Genomic DNA, 18,562 nt, shown 5'->3' on the forward strand with positions numbered 1-18,562 from the left:
GTATTCAATGCTTTCACCATTGCATCGAAGTACATTTCAATCGGACCCGAGACTATACCTCCATGCGGTCCCAGGAATGGTTGGGTGATCTCCGGGGTATGGTGCACACCATTCACAATACCACAACATCTGCCAAGTGGTGTGAACTGTGAATCTGCCCTTAGAGCCCACCTGATGAGTTGAGTACTGGCCGTTAGTGGTTTTGAACACCTCACAGCAGAGGAGTGCTCTGTCTGTTAGCCCAGTGACGAGACAAGCCTCCAAATAGAAGCACCATGTCTCCCAGGGCTCTTGCCCTGCTAGCCAGCAGGCCAGCCCCTGGCCTTGTCGTCTTGTACCAGTGTGACATGTACAAAAGTAGCTAAAATACATAAATAGAACATGATAAAAGTCTAAGGCGATTTCATTATAACACAGGAAATCCTATTTTCTGATCCACATAACACATCCAATCCAATGTCTCTCAAACAGGCCTGGCCTAACTGGGACCATGTCGGGCTGGAAATTGCAGCTTAGTTTTGCAAGTCCAAAGCATCCCCCAAACAAGTGCACTCACACAAAGCATCAGAATTGGTATGCAGTGTTTTGGGCATGAACTTGTATGAGTGGAGGATGTGTTTAGAGCCAGTTATAGGGTGCAAGACGCGAAGAAGTGGTGGGAGGGGGTAAGTGTGAAGAGACAGGGTCAGAGAAGGAGGGACTGTGTTCAGACGTTGCTGTAGATGCTGACAGGGCGGTAACCGCCCGTCTGACATCACGCGGGCACAGCAGCGTGTCAGTCTGAGCGCAAGCTCATCTTCGCACGAGCATGAGAAGGGATGAGTGTGGCATTCAACAGAGGCTGGATGGACAGCTCGGCGGGGCTGAAGTTGAAGAGGAGCGGCAGCTCTCGGCCGCCGGGCAAGCGAGTGCCGGGCTGGCGCAGCTCGCCGAAGAAGGCGTGGGCACAGGCCTCAAGCGGAGTCAGCCGGAGCTCCGGCGTGTACTCCAGCAGACGAGAGCACAGCGAGATGGCCTCCGGAGGCACGTGAGGCTTGAACACCTTGGTCCACGGCTGCGCTTCGATCTGCGGGTAATTGAACCCGACCGCGTGGCCGGGATTCATGGCGTCCATCTGCTCCCCCGTGGGAGTCCCCAGGACCTTGATGATCTCCACCAGCTGGTCCATGCCGCTGTCGCCGGGGAAGACGGGCCGCCCCAGCAGCAGCTCGGCCAGCACGCAGCCGGCCGACCACACGTCGATCTTGAAACTGTAGTCGGTGGCGCCGAAGATGAGCTCGGGGGCGCGGTAGTACCGCGAGCATATGTACGACACGTTGGCCTCGCCGCAGACCAGCTGCTTGGCGCTGCCAAAGTCGCAGAGCTTGAGGACGGCCGTCTCGGGGTCCACCAGCAGGTTCTGCGGCTTGATGTCCCGGTGACACACGCCCCTGGAGTGGATGTAGGCCAGGCTGCGGAAGAGCTGGTACATGTAGACTTTCACGTAGATCATGGAGAGGGTGGTCTTGGCCTTGTTGAAGTGCTGGACCACCCTGTACACGGTCTCGGGGACAAAGTCCAGGATCAGGTTCAGATACATGTCCTCCTTCCTCTCCTCCCCGCTGGAGTAGAAGTAGTAGCGCAGGCGCACCACGTTGCAGTGCTCCAGCCTCCTCATGATCTGCAGCTCCCGGTTCTTGTACCTCTGGTCCTGGAGCACCTTCTTGATGGCCACCGTCTCGCGGCTGTCGACGAGGCGCGCCTGGTACACCACGCCGAAGGAGCCGTTGCCGATCGCCTTGACGTCGGCGTACGACACCTCCTGCGGGCGGACGGGGCCCTTGCCGGGCGTGGCCACCACCGTCGTCACCTTACCGCCGCCTCCTTGGTGGTCTCGAGACACCTTCAGGTGCTCCAAGCTCATGGCGTTGCCGACCACCTTGACGACGTCGGCCGTGTGCGACGCTTCCTGTGGCCGGGCGGGGGCCTTGCCGGGAGTGGCGACGGCCGCCATCGGCTTGCCGCCGCTGCCTCTCGACGGTCTAGGATTCCAGATGGATGTGGAGATGCTGGCCTGTTGTTGAACCCCGGTCCTTCCCGCTGCGCTCCCACCGGATGACGACCTTCCACCGGCCGCCGACAACCTGCCGCCGGTCGCCGAACACCTTCCACCTATCGCTGCGGCCCTGGGAGCTCCTGGCTGCTGTACGGATGAGCTCGTCCTGGGCCTCCGCCCGCTGCTGCTCATGTTTGTGTTAACGGAGGTGGGGTTAGTTACAGAGAGCCGCACGGGTGCAGAGTTGAGGCGCATTTCCCTTTATCTACTGGATATAAATTCACGCACAGCCACGTCATTGTTACGTCATAAACTGGCCCTTCGTGTACTTTAGGTGCACCGCCCAAATATGGAGTTCCATAGTGGCCTGCGAGTAGATAAGGAAGGGATTCTCGAACATTTAGATTTTAAGGGCCACCGTTTGTAATGCTTGTTTAGGCCCTTGACCCCCACAGGTCTGAGGGTATACAAATGGTCCCCGGAAACAATGTGATAAGGGGTACTGTACTAGTGACATGATTCTTTTATCAACCAGGCCGATAAATCATAACTAGAAAGCAGCACTCTTTGGGAGTGGACATCTCAGTGAGGGGTCGCCTACCCAGGGCCATCTGGAGGAGGTAAATACTGCCCACTAGTGGAGGAGGGGCCAAACCCAAGCAAGTTTGGACAGACAAATACTGCCACGAACTCTAGTTTATTTTATTTATACTGTATGTTTATTAAACAGGGACAATACAAAAAACCAATGTGTCAAGTTATAAAAACATGAAACGATTGCGTTGTAAATGGGGTTTACAGCCATGGCTAATTTGCGACCCCGGCCCCTGGTTAGGCCTTTTTCTATACAAATATCAACGTAATTAAAAACAATCATTTACAAAAAGGACATGCAAGAAGCTCTAATCTAAAGTACAAAAATCAAAGCATATCAAGCAGCTATAAGACGGGGCCGAAAACTAAGGCCCGGCCCTACCTGGGTCCTCATCAAACCCTGTACACTCAAGAGAATGTCCCCGCTACCACCCTTACATCTACATGGAGATGGAGCTGACCTGTTCTGACATTCCATTATGTTGATCTGACCTCATCAAGCCCTGTACACTCAAGATGATATTGTATTATATGGGAAGAACAGAATTCATTCCATGTTGATCTGACCCCCCCCCCCCCCATGCCAAAGCGCCAGCGCTCACCCACGTCTTACTGGTGTTATACAGAGAGGAGTGATGTCAGACTCTTCCAAATTGACAATAATGTTGGAGACTGGAGATGATGTCACTTATTTGTTACCCCCACAAATCAACCATGCATTATATTAGCAGGCAGGGACCCAATCGGGTTCCGTGTTCCGGGCTAGTGGCCACTGATTTGGAGACGGAGATGACGTCAGTTTTTCTGTCACGCTGATTGGCTGAAGGGGTTGTCTGTAAATGCTGTCCTCCCGCAACCAACCATGCATTAACAGGGTCCAGATTCCACAAATTAATGGAAATGTGATTTCAAGGGTGAGTGTTAACCAGGCTACGAAATTCCTTGGTGTTGCTTTTTTTAACATCAACAGTGGATCGAGCAAATCATATAATTGACTCATTGGGAGACCTAAATGTCAGAGGTCCTTTGATGAAAGGCCGTGAGCTTCAGTTCTTGAGCGATTCCAATGACCCTCTACTGTCTACCATATTGTTGAATTTTGTGGAAAACGACAACACAGAAATGCCAAAACTGCGAAAAATGGCAAAACCTACATGTACGAAAGCAATAAGCCAGGGGGTCTTCACCCCTTTTGGGGCTAAAAACCTGACTGCTAATAACAGTCAGTCGGACCAATAGAGGGAGGAAACACATTGAACGTATTTCCACATCACGGTATTGATACTTTTAATTGGGGAAATATTCAGCATACTGAGGCTCTTATGTGAGTGGTTAACAGACTGTTACAAGTAAAAGATCTGCATTCACAATTTTACTTGAATAAAATGCTTGCATTGGCATCAGAATATAGTTGTAGTACAGGGTGCCGATTCAAACCTGTGACTCGCTTTTCAGCATTAGAGCATATATATTTCATATAATTATGTGTCTTAACCACTAGGTTAAGACATGTCCCCGCGAACTATACGGATAAGCGGTTGAATATGACTGGGTGGATGGATTTTCATGTTTTCAGAGAGATATAAGAACATAAACTTGCATTTGGCGAAACCAAATAATCAAGCAAAAAACAATTACCAGCAAAAAAAAATCAAAAAATGAACAAATGGACCAATTCTAATAACGCACCCTTTTGTGCTCAATAACGCACCCTTCTGTGCTCCATTAAAACAGAACCCAGGTTTAAAAAATAAGCTGGTAACCCCCCCCCCCCCCCCCCCCTATAAAGTCCTTCAGTCATTCACAATCTCTTTTAATGAGCACATTTTCTATCACATATAGATTTATGAAAGAACATAAACATTGACTGCTGGCAATATCGTCCGATAACGATGTATGGCCGATAAATGGGTGCATCGCTAACTGTTAGGCCTAATGCATGGTCTGTCGACAGCGCAGCGCAACCGGAAGTCTACAAGTTCACTTTTGTTTCCATTGTGAGCTTGTAGATCTGAAGAGAGAACTTGTGAACTTGTAATCTCTAAAGTCAGCACCACTGCCTTAAACATGTGATGTTGTCGTTAGTAGGGATAATTCTGTGAACCCATTTGGTAAAAAATAAGAATGACTCAGTCATTGGATGAGCTGCCAGCTGCAACAAGCTCTCTTTATGAACATATATAATCACTCAGTGTGCCGCAGTTCACACATTCAAGACACCTATCTTTGTTTAAGAGAATTGCATTTCCAATGGCAGCCCAATGGTTTGACCAAATATTTTTGTTTGATGGGGGGAGGGGGGCACAAGACAGGTGTCTTGAATGTGTGAATGCAGCCCAGTAAGGGCATATGTCGACACCGCCCTGCTCCCCTCCGCCCCACCCCCTCCTGGTGCTGAGGCCATCTTGGTTCCTAAACAAAATGTAAAAACAATTGAAGCAGGGCAGGGCCGAGAAAGGCCCTTATTCTCATTAACAACGTCGACGGGAACTACGATGGGATCCCATCGGTGGGCGGAGCCGGTCTGATGGAGGAGGAGGAGTCTTAGCGGGAGGAGGAGGAGTCCTGGCGGGAGGAGGTCCGACGTGGCGTCGGGGGCGGGGCTTCCACCAGAGCATCCACCGTCTGGGCCAATCGACAGAGACCCTCTTCCTCTAGGATGAGCTGGGCGGGGCACAGCGCCTCCTGGTGGGGGGAGGAGTCAGACGTCATGTGACATGCAGAGGAAACGGGACATCGTGCACAGACACACACTTCAACCCCACATGGTTGAGCGCCTCAGGGCGCCACACTAGTCTATTTTATTAGAGATGCACAATATTTAATTGATCTTTTATATTTTTGTTATTCATGTCCTCACTGTATTGCATTACTGCCTGTTTTTAATGTTGTTGCCTTGCTTTTCTTTTATTCTCCATTTTTCTGTAAAGCACTTTGAGCTGCATTTCATGTCATGAAAGGTGCTATACAAATAAAGTTTTATTATTATTATTATTATTATTATCATCGTTAGCATAGCGAAATTGGTCTCAAAACAATCCAGATTATTATTATTTTCTCTTGTGATTTTATATATATGTATTTGTATTTGTATTTGTATTTGTACAAATAATCTATAGGTGACGCTCCCTAAATGTCACTGTGACATTATATAGTTATTTATTTTCATATTTTTATTTTATCATCCGGTCTAAACCACGTCGAGACGAGACCGGATCACGCGACGATTTAGGAACACAGACCAGACTTTCCATCGAGGTGGAAGCGAGGTTAGGTGAAGCTATACTCGTTCCCAAACAAGTCACTTGAACAAATCATTCCAGTGGACGGAATATATCTAAAACCACATATTACACACATAAAGACCGCCAGGAAAGTGTCCTAAATCTTCTAAACGTCATTAACATATGTGTCCCTCCACAAGCTCGAAACGCGTGTTGGCCTACAGACCTTGTAGATCTGTCGCTTTCAAATTTGAATCCTGAAAACTAACACAGTGTACGCATATAGCCTACAGGTCGCGTTGGAAACTAGCTCTGGTCCAGTTGACTCCTTCTAATGCCATGATGGACCAGAGCTAGTTCAAAAATCAAAACCACATACTGTATCTAAAGTAAACTACTAACTACAGTTACTGATGTGCCATTTGAGAACTGCACATGTTCTGCCATTGGCAATTCAGTAGATTGTTGATAGCCTATTATATTCAGATTCTCTGAATAGATAGTTCCTCTGCTGGACACTACTTTCAGTAGCAAAACAGTACAATTAGCATTAGGCTAATCAGTGAATAAAACCTGCAGGGAAGAGTCTAAGAGATGCATTTTCAGAAAACCTTCAGGAGTTTTTCAGGAAAGCGTGCAGAGTTGGAATGGCACACCTGTAGCTATAGGTCTAGTTAGTGAAATCAATGTTTGAACCAATCTGCAAAATAAGCCAATCTTACCAATAGCTTTCTTCACAAATGGGTTCATAGACGTGGCAAACGGGCTGTTTGTAAAAACAAAAGCACAAGAGAGGGAGACGGAGAGAGCCATGGGAGACACAACAAGCGCAGAGCAGGGGAGCACAGCTGGCTGCTTGGACAACAATAAACATTAAGTACACAGTGAAATGAAATCCTCAAGCGTAAAAGGCATTGTGTGTAACCTTTCCCTTCGGCCTCCCATAACAAAATAAAAACGCACATTTTACCCATCATCATTGGTAACACACTCCTACCAGCAGCACTGGAGGAGTGTGGTCATGGTCAATGCACAAAAAAAAAAGCACCCATGTTGTGGTGATCAGAAACATGGCTCACTGTCGAACCAAAAAACACCCGCATGAACTGACCGGTGCAACTATACAATACAAGTTGTAATTTCATTGTTATAGTTCACACTGAGCACTATCTCAGTGTGAATGGGCTTCTAGGCTGCTCAACAGTGCCACACAACAAAGGGCAAAGTTGCATATACTATACCTTTTATGTACATACACTTTTAAAGGCTACAGCAGCAAACACAAATCACATAAACACAGTCTACGGTCAAACATCCTTTTTTTAATAATTTCTTTACAGCAAGAGAGAGAGAGAGAGAGAGAGAGAGAGAAAAACTTTACATATAGATCTGTATAAACTCCGGAATTCTCATTCTCATTAAATACATCGGGTATCGTATAAATATTACAAAATACAAACAGTATTTGTGTGCTGCGAACATCAGTCAAGAATAATAAGCCAGTGGTTTGTGGTGTAGTGTGTGTTTTAAAAAATAATAAAACTCTTTTGTTTTAAAACGTTTACAAAGTTTAATTCTCGACGGCGGGCTCTTTGTATACACTTTGTGAGTTTATTAAGGTTTGTGAGAGTTCAGAGTTTCTCTCTACGTGACAGCATAGCTGTGGAAATCCCACATTCAATTAAAATATTAAATGTAATCCAATCAAGAAACGATCTTAGTTGGGACATCAAATTTTTTTAACCAATCGATTGGCTCTTTTGGGCGACATTAGTTGGCTCTCTTACGGGTTTTGAAACCTTCTAGAAGCAGCCAAGTTCTGTGATCGTTCTTTATGCGCATAATAGTGAAAACTATTATAAATTACAGATAACCTCGCTCTTAAGAACCGTGCCTTAAAAGTCACTAAAGTGTGCTTTTTGAGTTTTTGGAGGGGGGGGTTTATATTAAAAAACAATAGAAGCCCATTTAAAAGAAGACATGACAACGTGAGAATAAAGCAGTGCTCTGGACGGTTTCTGAGGTCTGGTTCTGACTTGTAAATGCTCGGTTTATACGTTGTTGCGAGGCAGCGTCGCACGACGGATTTAGATTTCTACGTTGGTGTGGAGCAGCGTTGCATGACCGGAGTGTTATGAGCGCATATACAGGACACCGTTGACCACCGTAATAAATTGATATTAAAATAGGTGTCCAAAGGTGATCTCGGCGCCCGGGGGGGGGGGGGGGGGGGGGGGGGTCGCTTTAGCTTTTAAACACTTTCAATCATCAATTTAAATTTAAGCTGTTGGAAAAATAGCTGATCTACAACAAGACGTTGACGTTAGTGGTCAAAACTGGCAGTGCAGGCGGGCTGGTGCCCAAGTGATTTTCATGAATGAATTTTGTGACGTAGACGTACCACAAGAACAGCGCGAAGGATACCAACTTCTATTGAAATTAATAGCGGTGGGGCGGGACTGTCGCTCCTCATCTGCTCTCTAGATATATGATAACTCTATGATCTACAAGCTCGTAGCGCGGCCCTCGATTGTAGATCTGCTAAAAAAAAAGAAAATGTGAAAATGTGTGCAAATCTTTGAATATAATTAAATTCTTTGCCAACGGACGTTATAAACTAAAGTCTTTTTCTGATGGGGGTCGGGGGCCAATTACATACATTTTTTGGGGTCCTTGACATGAAATAGTTGAGAACCACCGTTTATTTTGTATTGGTTGAGATCTACACACTACTATTTACTGGTTATATTTGATCGGTTCAGGCTACGTCGCAACGCAATGGCTGACGCTCCATATTAGGACAGTTTTTCGCACTGTATCGCCGTCAGAACGCTCGCTCCTTGCCTGTGCAGATGAGGTGTTGCACACAGAGCCGACATCCCAGAGACTGATGGTAGCTCAGAACAGTTGAGGAAGAGTTACAAAGACACGACATCCAACTGGACTTCATGTCTGCCTTTGTGAAGACAGCATCCTACATGTTGAATATTATATTATTATAACTCTAATAGTAACATTAGTTGGTCCTCGCTGCTGACGCATAGTCATCTTGTAGATCGGCTATTTTCTTTTTCTCGCAACAACGTATAAATCAGCCGTCAATTCTCGTCAGACGTCATAAGCGAGACAGTGAGCAGGTTGGTGCAAAGTGCAGAGGAAACCCCAGCCTCCAATTGTTACATTATCTGACAACACACACACACACACACGCACGCACGCACGCACACAGACAAACACACACGTGTACGGCACGCACACGTGCACACACAAAGGGAAACCTTTTAAAAGCTCCATGTCTTTCCAGCTCTAAACAATAACAACTATTGGTCGAGCCAGTTAGTCTACCTGTGTGCAGTTTTAGAAAAACTGACCCATTGATCCAAAAGGGGGGGGGGGATTTTTATGAGTCAATTAACAGCTGTTGGTTTAAAGTTGATTCCCCAATGCCTCTGGCCTTTGCACCAAGCACTGCAGCAGGACAAAAAACAAACAAAAACAAAACAGACTGGACATACAGTAAACAAAATAAGTTAGTAAAACAAAAAATAATTTAAATCAGTTGTTTACATTTATACATAGACATGAAGCAAAAAAAAAGTTAGTGGGCCATAACACAAGAGCAAAAAAAAAAAGTATACACACAAGCTTAGAAAAGATTTTCTGTACCTTCTGTTTAGGAAAAACCATGAGGCCGACAACACATGTGACAATGCTGCCCTCCGCTGACCAACAGTTAACATTGTAGTAACATACTGTTTCTCTCTCTATATAAAACAAAGCACACACACACGTGCACACACACACTTCTGTGAGTGGTTCAATCCATCCGGGTTAAGAGGCACTGTGTCGTCTTTCTGTCTCTCATCTGCTTTAAGCGACTTACGTACAACCGAAAGGTTTCATTTACATTACCGCGCACACAGTGTTGCGCTCTGGAAAGAAATAGCCGATCTACAAGCTCACAAGGCTTTGAAGACCGCCTATTTTCGGCATGCGACAGACACCGTGCGCGTGCGACTAGCATGTATAAATAGGGCCTTAACCCTTTCAGCGCCACAGGTCTCTGAAAACGCTCCGCGTTTAATAAGGCGAACTTTTCGCACAGGCTCAAAGATCACATTCACAGTTCTGTCTGGTTCAACGTAACCCAGCGTTTTTCTTCTTTAGTTCATTCCCCCTGTGATCCACGGGTCGGGTCGGGGGGGGGGGTCAAATCGTGCTGTGCATTGAGTATAAAGCTAAAGCTAAGGCAGGCAGGTCTGTGTGTTTGGGGAAAGTTATCCGTAATGTGTCCTCTGTTCTCGCGCTCATTTTATTGTAAGGTTTTTTTTACCTGCTCGCTGTCCGACTACGGTTGGGATTCGGAACCAAACAAACAATAAAACAAACATCCTGTCTAGTAGTGTCAAGTAATAGTATGTCATCAATGTGCTATATTTTTTATATATTTTTTCCCTCTGTGTGTTAAGCATGTGCAGCAGTTATATCTGGTTGGACCATATTTGTAACCTAATTCTGATCAGTGGTTGGGTCTATTGTAAAACGCCTCTTGTGCAGATCCAAATAAAATAATTGCAACAAGTGTTGCAATGCCATTTGATCTCCGGGTCGTCACAGACATTATGCACAGCAACGAGAGTACCTCGTCTGCGCACACGCACGCGTTGTGAGCAGCAGCAGCAGTGTGCCCGGTGGCCAGTAGGGGGAGCGAGCAGTAAGGCTTCGTGTCTCACATTCCTCTTCCGATGAGGAAGCCGCGCGCGATAGGCTAGGGATGGGTCGATAATCGCTATTATTAGTGTATGTCGTAAAAACGCTTGCAATAATCGTATCGTGGAAATTTGACGACACAAAAGTGGTATTTTGATCATCGCGACGACATCGTGCCGTGGTCTTTACGTTTCGTGCGGGACGGAGAGAGAGAGAGAGAGAGAACGAGGGGGGCGGGGGGGGTGGAGTCTCCTCTATCCGAGGGTGTAACAGTAGAGCACGTAGAGCAGTGTCATGGCCGCCACGTAGACGAGCAGGAAGTCTGTGGAGAGCAGCGGAGAAGAAGAAGAAGAAGACGACGAGGAGGAGGAAGGAGAAGGCGAGGAGTGCTGGGAGGCGCCGCGGCGGAGGGGGGAGGAGGTCTCCTCCCCCTCCTCCTCCTCCTCCTCCTCCAGCCTCTTGGGGGCAGCAGAGACCGCCTCCAGCAGGGCGGACACACAGCGCTGCACGGCGGACGTCTTGCACAGGAAGACGTCGGAGCACGCACACACCTCCGTCTGAGGCAGGGGGGGGGGGGGAGCGGGGGGAGCAGGGAGGGGCAGGAGAAGGAGCAGGGAGGCATGGAGGAGGCGGGGGGAGGAGGAGGGAGATACAAACGTAGGTACAGGGAGGAGGAGCAACAAGGAGAAAACAGAGCAGATTTAGACACACGATGACAAAACACACTGGTTCCCAAACAGCGGGGAGGGAGGGGAGGGAGGGGAGGGGTGCTCGGGCGGGTCGCCGACACATTTCTATGGAGGTCCCTTTATTTTTTATTTTTTTATTTTTATTTCCCAAACCTTTTTTCAATAAACGTTTCCATGAATAATATTATATCAAAATTCAATGTATTATTTTTTTTGTTGTAATTTCATGAAATTCTAAGGAATTCCATAACTTGGAAAACTAATGTTTAGGAAGTAGTGAAAATAGCCGATCTACGAGCTCACAATGCACCGCAAAGCGCCACGTTTTGAGCTTGTAGATCTGCTGTTTTTACTAGTTTGGGTCCCGGGGCAAACGTCAAATTTCTCCTTTGGGTCTCGAGCTGAAAAGTTTGGGAACCAGTGTGATAAAACATAGTTGCGGAGCAAAACGGACATGAATATTCATGAAGCACAAAGAAAAAGACATTTGACACATGAACTCTTTTTTAACCACTTTAGCCCGTTGATTGATTATTATTAATCTTGCTTTTGGTATCTTTTATTTCAAAAACAGCTAAACTCAAGTGGAACTATAAGCTCACGATGCAATGTGTCGTGAGCTTATAGATATGCACATTTTTGCCATCTATGTATCGGCGCTAAAAGTGGTCAAAACACTGGCTGAATTGGCGATTGTTTTGTAAAGCCGAGACAAAAGCAAAAAAAAAAGAAAACACAAAAAGGGGGCACTGACGAGGCAGGAGTGAACTCACCTCGGTGACGCCCAGCCTGCGACAGGCGGAGATGAAGTTCTCCACGTTTAGTCTGCACTTGGCCGAGCTCAGTTTTGGCTGTGGGGTGATAAATGAACACATGAGACAAACCACACCAATGATTTGCCATGCAAGACCTTGCAACCAAAACGGTTGCGAGTAGTTGCATAAAGTTGCAAGCAACCCACAGTGCACAATATGGGTAGAATACATTTATTTCATTGAATTGTAGTGACTCGTGACTCGCGTGGGGGGAAGAGTCCTGAGTCCCTTGGTCCGAGTCAAGACAAATTATGGACGAGACCGGACTCGAGTACTACAACACTAGTACTGACCACAGCGGGGGAAGGGATGTGGATGATTTGCACGGATCGCGGTCGTATCTGGTTGACCAGCTGACACAAGACGGTCCCGTTGGACAAGGCCTCTCCCAGATCCTCTGGTAACGACACCTTCAGACGACACTCCAGAGTCTGGACGAAATACAGAAAAGGAGGAGATGGGAGGGTCAATCATCTCTAGGGGTGAAACTATGTAACGGTATATCGTAAATCGATTCAAATCGATTCAATCCGGTGACAATTTAAATCGTGATAAAACCGCAATTTGAATCGTGCTGAGAAGAGAAGAGAAGAGAAGAGAAGAGAAGAGAAGAGAAGAGAAGAGAAGAGAAGAGAAGAGAAGAGAAGAGAAGAGAAGAGAAGAGAAGAGAAGAGAAGAGAAGAGGCCTACACAATCTTTGTAAGATAATCAATTTAAAAAAAATGTTTTCAGTTTGCTACTGTGTATTGAAAAGAAGAAGAAAATTAAAAGAGAAAGAAAATACTGGATTTGTGTATGAGAAATAACTAAAAAGGATTTTCGGTCATTTGTCTGAAAAATCCATCGTGAACCATCGTGATTCGAATGGTAGTTAAGTCTAAGAGAGTTAAGTGAAACATTATATGCTTACGACCATGGATTATTTTCCAAGCCATTATTCTAATAATGCTTTTTTATTATTGATGAACCACTAGAACAGTAGATTTACTCAACTAAAATCTTAAGACTGACTAGACTAAAACTAAAACTTTTCAGTTGACTAAAATATGACAAAAACCACCGGTAAATTAAATTTGATTAAAAAAAGACAAAAATGCTTGTCAAAATCACTGTCAAAATCAACACATGGGAGACTGGTATTGGGACAGTTGTTGGACATTTCTTTATGCTACCTTGCGTAGCTGAATGACGTCTGGCCTGTCTTCCTTCGGGGAGCGCAGCGTGGTTCTGGACTCACTGCGTCCGGACTCCAACAGGCTGTGACCAGAACCTGAGGAGACAACAGGAGATAGTTTTGAAAAATCGAAGAACGACTCATGTAGAAGACATTTTTAGAATCTCATCTCAGGTCAGAATGGAAAACTGTCAGGATGTAGAAGACATTTTTAGAATCTGATCTCAGGTCAGAATGGGTTAAGTATGTACCTGCACTCTTGAAACTGTTGCGCGACGACGTCCTGAACAGGAAGCTGTTGGGTTTCTGGGCCTGACCGGGAGGAGAGGACGTCTGGGGAGACGATGGCATGTCTGAGACGCACGCACGCACACACAACACACACACACACACACACACACACACACACACACACACACACACACACACACACACACACACACACACACTTTTACTTCAACTCCAGCTTTCAGTTGTTTTTTTATTAAACCGTTGTGCGTGTGTGTGTGTGTGTGTGTGTGTGTGTGTGTGTGTGTGTGTGTGTGTGTGTGTGTGTGTGTGTGTGTGTTGTGGGACGATATTGGTTAATTATGTTGATACGATTCAATGATTTAAAAAAACTACAGTAACTATTTGGAAAAGAAATTAAATCTGTGTAAAACATGTGGATAGTGCAGGATATAATTATGTAAAAACTGTGGGCAAACCATTTTTTTTTCTTCCTAAAATTGCTAAAATATAACGCCCAAGTACTTAGTATTGATACAATTGATTATTGTATACTTTGATTCTTGAAATATAAATAGATTTTTTTTGATGCAGCTACTGTACCTATTCTGCTAGCAGAGCGTTGGACGGGTGCAGCAGGAACCACAGGGGACATCTGGTCTGCACTCTGTTGATGGAGAGACACAAGTATGAAATAGGGCAACTTTGAAGGTTGAGAGGGCCACTATATTTCCACACTCAATGGGGCCGGGTACAATGATGATGTCACGTGCATAACCTTTATTGTGAAGTCTCATGTCAGTACATGAAGATAATATAAAGGAGGCGACACCGTTGAATTGTACAATTATTACAAAAACTCACCATACGTCTGTGTCTGAGGCCATTGTGGGAGGAGTGGGTGTTCTCCGGTGAGCCGCCACTAGGGGGAGACAAAACATCACAGGTTGACTAATGACATTATTATTACACTACAAACCTCTCCCTTCTCAATTTACAATGTTGGCATTTATCAGACATTCTAAATCCAGAGCGACTTACAGTTGAGCAAGAACAACACATGGTAATGCATCAAATACATAGAAATAGTCATCAAGGATCGCAAGCAAGCTACTGTTTAAAACCTAACATCCAAACAGTAGAATATCTGTATATTTAGTTTAGATTTATTAGTTAGTAGTCTGTTGTCTGTCTGTCTTTGTCTGTGAAAAAAAAAACCAAAAACCCCCCAAAAAAGTGTCCGCGTCTTATCTGTGTTTAGTATAGCTTTAGATCAGTGTTTAGATATAGTATAGTGCTTAGTGTGTTAAAACACTATAGAGTAGTAGGCCGCACTAGAATTGCATCGTATGTAGTCATAGCACTTTATAGTACATATGTATAATATAATATAGTATAGTATGTATAGTTTACATATATAGTTTCATGATATAGATACTCGACTGTTACGTTCTTAGCTTACGCATGTTTCATGATAACTTTTTATACATGTGATGTATACCATGCTTTTTGTTATTGCTTAATGTAAATCACGTCTGATAAATGCCTAAATTGTAGGCCATTGATCAAAGTGATTTTTGGTAGTCGACTCGAATACCATAACATTCGAATATTAGTCGATTATTCTGCGGTAAAATATATATATTTTTCATCCAATCAAGCATTAAAACACCGTGTTCTGAAACAACCAGCGAGTAAAGGGTTAACTATAGGCAGAGCCGGTGAAGAGCTGGCTGCGCAGCTGCCGATCTGATTGGCCGAAATTCACAGCAGCTGTACAGAATCAAAGTTACTAGTCCACGATGCCTCACTGCTATTTTCGAAACTCACCAATTGTAAGTAAAGTATTTGATGTATTACCATGTGTTGTTCTTGATTACTGCCAGTCGCTCTGGATTAAGAGCGTCTGCTAAATGCCCAAATTGTAAATTGATATGATGATACGACTCCAGGAAATGCAACAAAACCAAAGAGAATCAGAGGACATTCACTCAGTAGCAGTACAAATGTTACACTTTTTCATGTGTGTATTTTATTTTATTTTATTGGGGGCAGCGTTTCTACTCACGCTGAGCAACTTCCTGCCTGTGGCGCCGCAGTCACGTGACTTCCTGTTTTGGACGAGGAGGACTTCAGTAAGCTGTACCAAAAAAGAAAGAAAAAAGGATGTGGTTAAGACTGCACGGTAATACACAGGACAGCATGACAGGAGGACTGTTGACTACTGAAATATAGCACCGTCAACATTCTGGGGTGCATACTTAGTTTAGACTAGTCGTTGGTTAGACATATAAGGGTTGGGAGAGGGTTAAGGTTAGGTTTAGGTGTACTGCCACGTGGGAGGTTAGGGTGTTGTTAACCGGGTTATAGGGTGAGGGTTTGAGATAGGTTGCAGTTGTAGGACTAATGACTGGTCTAACCAATGACTAGTCTAAACTAAGTACTGTCTAAAGTACTGCACCCAACATTTTTTATAAAACGCCCTTGTTAATACGAGTTTAAAACGTATTTTAACTTATTGAAATTGAACTTAAACTTATTTGAATTAAATAATACAAATGTTATTTTAACCAAACCTCACTAGTGAGTGAGCTTGTAGATCAGATATTACTATATATATATATATATATATATTAATTATCAGGATTTTTGTTTGTTGCTTATTTACCCCAGAATTTAACCCAGCAATGACATAATATTATGATCTCTCTATCTCTCTCATACTTAGGCCTCAATTACACCTATACAACAATGTTGCATGCAAGATGTAAGCAAGTTGTAAGTGTCATGGCCGCCCCAATGCATTTCCAACTGAAGTCACATGGTTTGATACAACATTTTTGTTTGATGGCTGTGTTGTGCCCCCCTCCCCCACATCAAACAAAAATGTTGTATCAAACCATGCGACTTCCATTGGAAATGCATTGGGGCGGCCATGACACTTACAACTTGCTTACATCTTGCATGCAACATTGTTGTATTGTTGTATGTAAAGGGGTAATTGAGGCCTTACTGTTGTCTCTCTCTCTCTGCCAGAGAAGCAGAGATCCAGGTCTCCTCCTCTCCTCCAGGGAGGGGCTGGGGGGGGCAGGGGAGGGGGGAGAGTGGGAGACGCAGGGGGTAGATGCAGGGGAGGGGGAGGATGATGAAGACTGTGGGGGTCCCAGTTCCACGTGTAGACTGCTCCTATAGGATACACACACAGACACACACGTGCGCACACACACGCACGCACAGAGGGAAGAACATGGGGACAAGACGTCAGTGGTGGTCAAAGTACTCAACCCCAAAGTACTTCAGTATAGAATAGGGATGGGCAATTAATCGGTCATCAAATCAGTATTCTCCGATATTGGCCTTAAAATGCAATATCGGTACGGGGTCGATATCAAAATAATACACTGGTTTTAGCAGATATTTAATTTTATAATGTTGAAAAATAAATATAAAGCCTGAAAAAGCCTTTTGTGATGTTTTATCCATCAGTGTTTTTTGGGGACATTTTTAAATTAAAATACTACATTCAAGCTGTTTATGTTCGGATACGGGCCAACATTTCAATAACGGTGCATCCCTAGTACAGACTTGAGTATAGATACTCCTGCTCAGATCAACTCAACTACAAGTGTAAGTTGCTCTGTCAAAGTTGTACTTGAGTGCTTTTAAAGCTACTTAAGTGTTCAAACGTGCAAATTGCAATGACAGCCTCTTGCCGTAAACCCACGCTGTAAAAAACAAACTGCTATTGTCACGATGACATGTCATGTCATGCCAAAAAAGCATCATGAATTGAATTGACAAACGGAGACAGGGACAAACACAGATCATGGGGGACTAGACTATACAGCCTTGGAGCTGAAACAGACCGAGACAAACCAACAGGGTGCATTTGACTGATGTCTGGAAAGACAGGCTCATTGTGTTCAGAGCACATTTGAGCAGAATCACATTTTCTGCACATTTCCTGTTTCGGTACATTAAATTGGACTTTCTCTTCCAGCTGTCATTGTTCTTGGCTCTGTGTTTCTGTGGTTCTCAACCAGTCGTCCGGGGACCACAAGTGGTCCTTCAGGGCGTTCCAGGTGATCACAAGAATGCTACGAAGGGCTGACAAGTTCAGAGAGAGAGAAGGATGAGGCTGGCAGGGCACTGTGTCAGGCACCCGGAGCTTGGTAGCAAGCATACAGTAGCCGGGGTGCATACAGTATGTTGGTTAGACATACTAACAGTCCGACAGGCATTAGTTCGACAACACCGTCGACATGCGCTGCCGGTTACAACTAACCCGTTGGCCGGTTAAAACTCGCCCGTGGCTCCCGGCATGTGTGGCAGGTTAAAACTAATCGGTGGCAGGTTAGAACAAACCTGTGGCTCCCGACATGCAACCCCGTGGCTTCCTGTGAGGTTAGGTTCAGGGTTGTCATACTCATGACTGTAGGACTGTTAGTATGTTGGACCAAACACAGGGAGCCAACCCAGTTCTGAGAATGCACCTCTGTTTCTCCTAAACGCTGTGGAACAAACCCCCAGGACGGATCTCATCGCCATGCTGGCTTGTGGTGGACATTTTTACTAAATGAGTGGATAACAATATTACCAGAAACACACAAAGAGCTAGCCCTGAATGACCGTAACAGCAGGTCTGTAACTCTGAGAGTGTTCAAAATTGGACCAAATGGACGCTTATGAAATAAGAACATTACATTTGTCTGCTGATTTGTCCGTTGATGACCCCTGGTCTTGAGCCAATATATAGTTAAAGCTACAATCCATAAGTTTGACGTCGTTACTCTCTCTACTCTCCCCCGGACAGGAGAGATCTGCCTCTGAGGTGCATCTAGAGTCCTGGTGACCTCCCCAACACCAGGACGTAAACAAAGCGCAACACCGTTTCATAATTGATATAAAGCGATATCTAGGAGATATCTCTCGTAGTTGTCAGATAACGGGTGTCAATTAAACTACGAGATATCTCATAGTTGGCAAACCTCGCTTCATCATCTGTTCCCTCTATCTCTCCCACTCCCACACACTCTTTGTCTCTCAACGTGGAGAATGGAGCGCTCTGTCCAAACAGCAGTGAATGGGTTTCC

General features: G+C 45.0%; 2 protein-coding genes across 2 annotated transcripts in view; both read right to left on the reverse strand.

The window, feature by feature from the left end:
• Positions 1 to 775: 775 nt before the first annotated feature.
• On the reverse strand, positions 776 to 2,290 carry LOC308335271 (glycogen synthase kinase-3 beta-like; the record flags this gene model as incomplete). Its single annotated transcript, XM_080792289.1, has 1 exon — positions 776 to 2,290. The coding sequence occupies one exon, from the start codon at positions 2,288 to 2,290 to the stop codon at positions 776 to 778; it is 1,515 nt and encodes a 504-aa protein (XP_080648415.1).
• Positions 2,291 to 7,155: 4,865 nt separating this feature from the next.
• Positions 7,156 to 18,562, reverse strand: part of lrch4 (leucine-rich repeats and calponin homology (CH) domain containing 4) — a 67,558-nt gene continuing 56,151 nt past the window's right edge. The window contains 10 exon segments of the mRNA XM_080793039.1: positions 7,156 to 11,120; positions 12,026 to 12,103; positions 12,361 to 12,498; positions 13,240 to 13,337; positions 13,493 to 13,594; positions 14,073 to 14,136; positions 14,334 to 14,391; positions 15,538 to 15,609; positions 16,483 to 16,501; positions 16,504 to 16,655. Of these exon segments, the coding sequence (XP_080649165.1) occupies positions 10,818 to 11,120; positions 12,026 to 12,103; positions 12,361 to 12,498; positions 13,240 to 13,337; positions 13,493 to 13,594; positions 14,073 to 14,136; positions 14,334 to 14,391; positions 15,538 to 15,609; positions 16,483 to 16,501; positions 16,504 to 16,655 (1,084 nt within the window). The 3' untranslated portion in view covers positions 7,156 to 10,817.

This window comes from Protomyctophum bolini (genome assembly GCF_963924005.1).
Source record: "Protomyctophum bolini genome assembly, chromosome: 20".
Taxonomy (NCBI): domain Eukaryota; kingdom Metazoa; phylum Chordata; class Actinopteri; order Myctophiformes; family Myctophidae; genus Protomyctophum; species Protomyctophum bolini.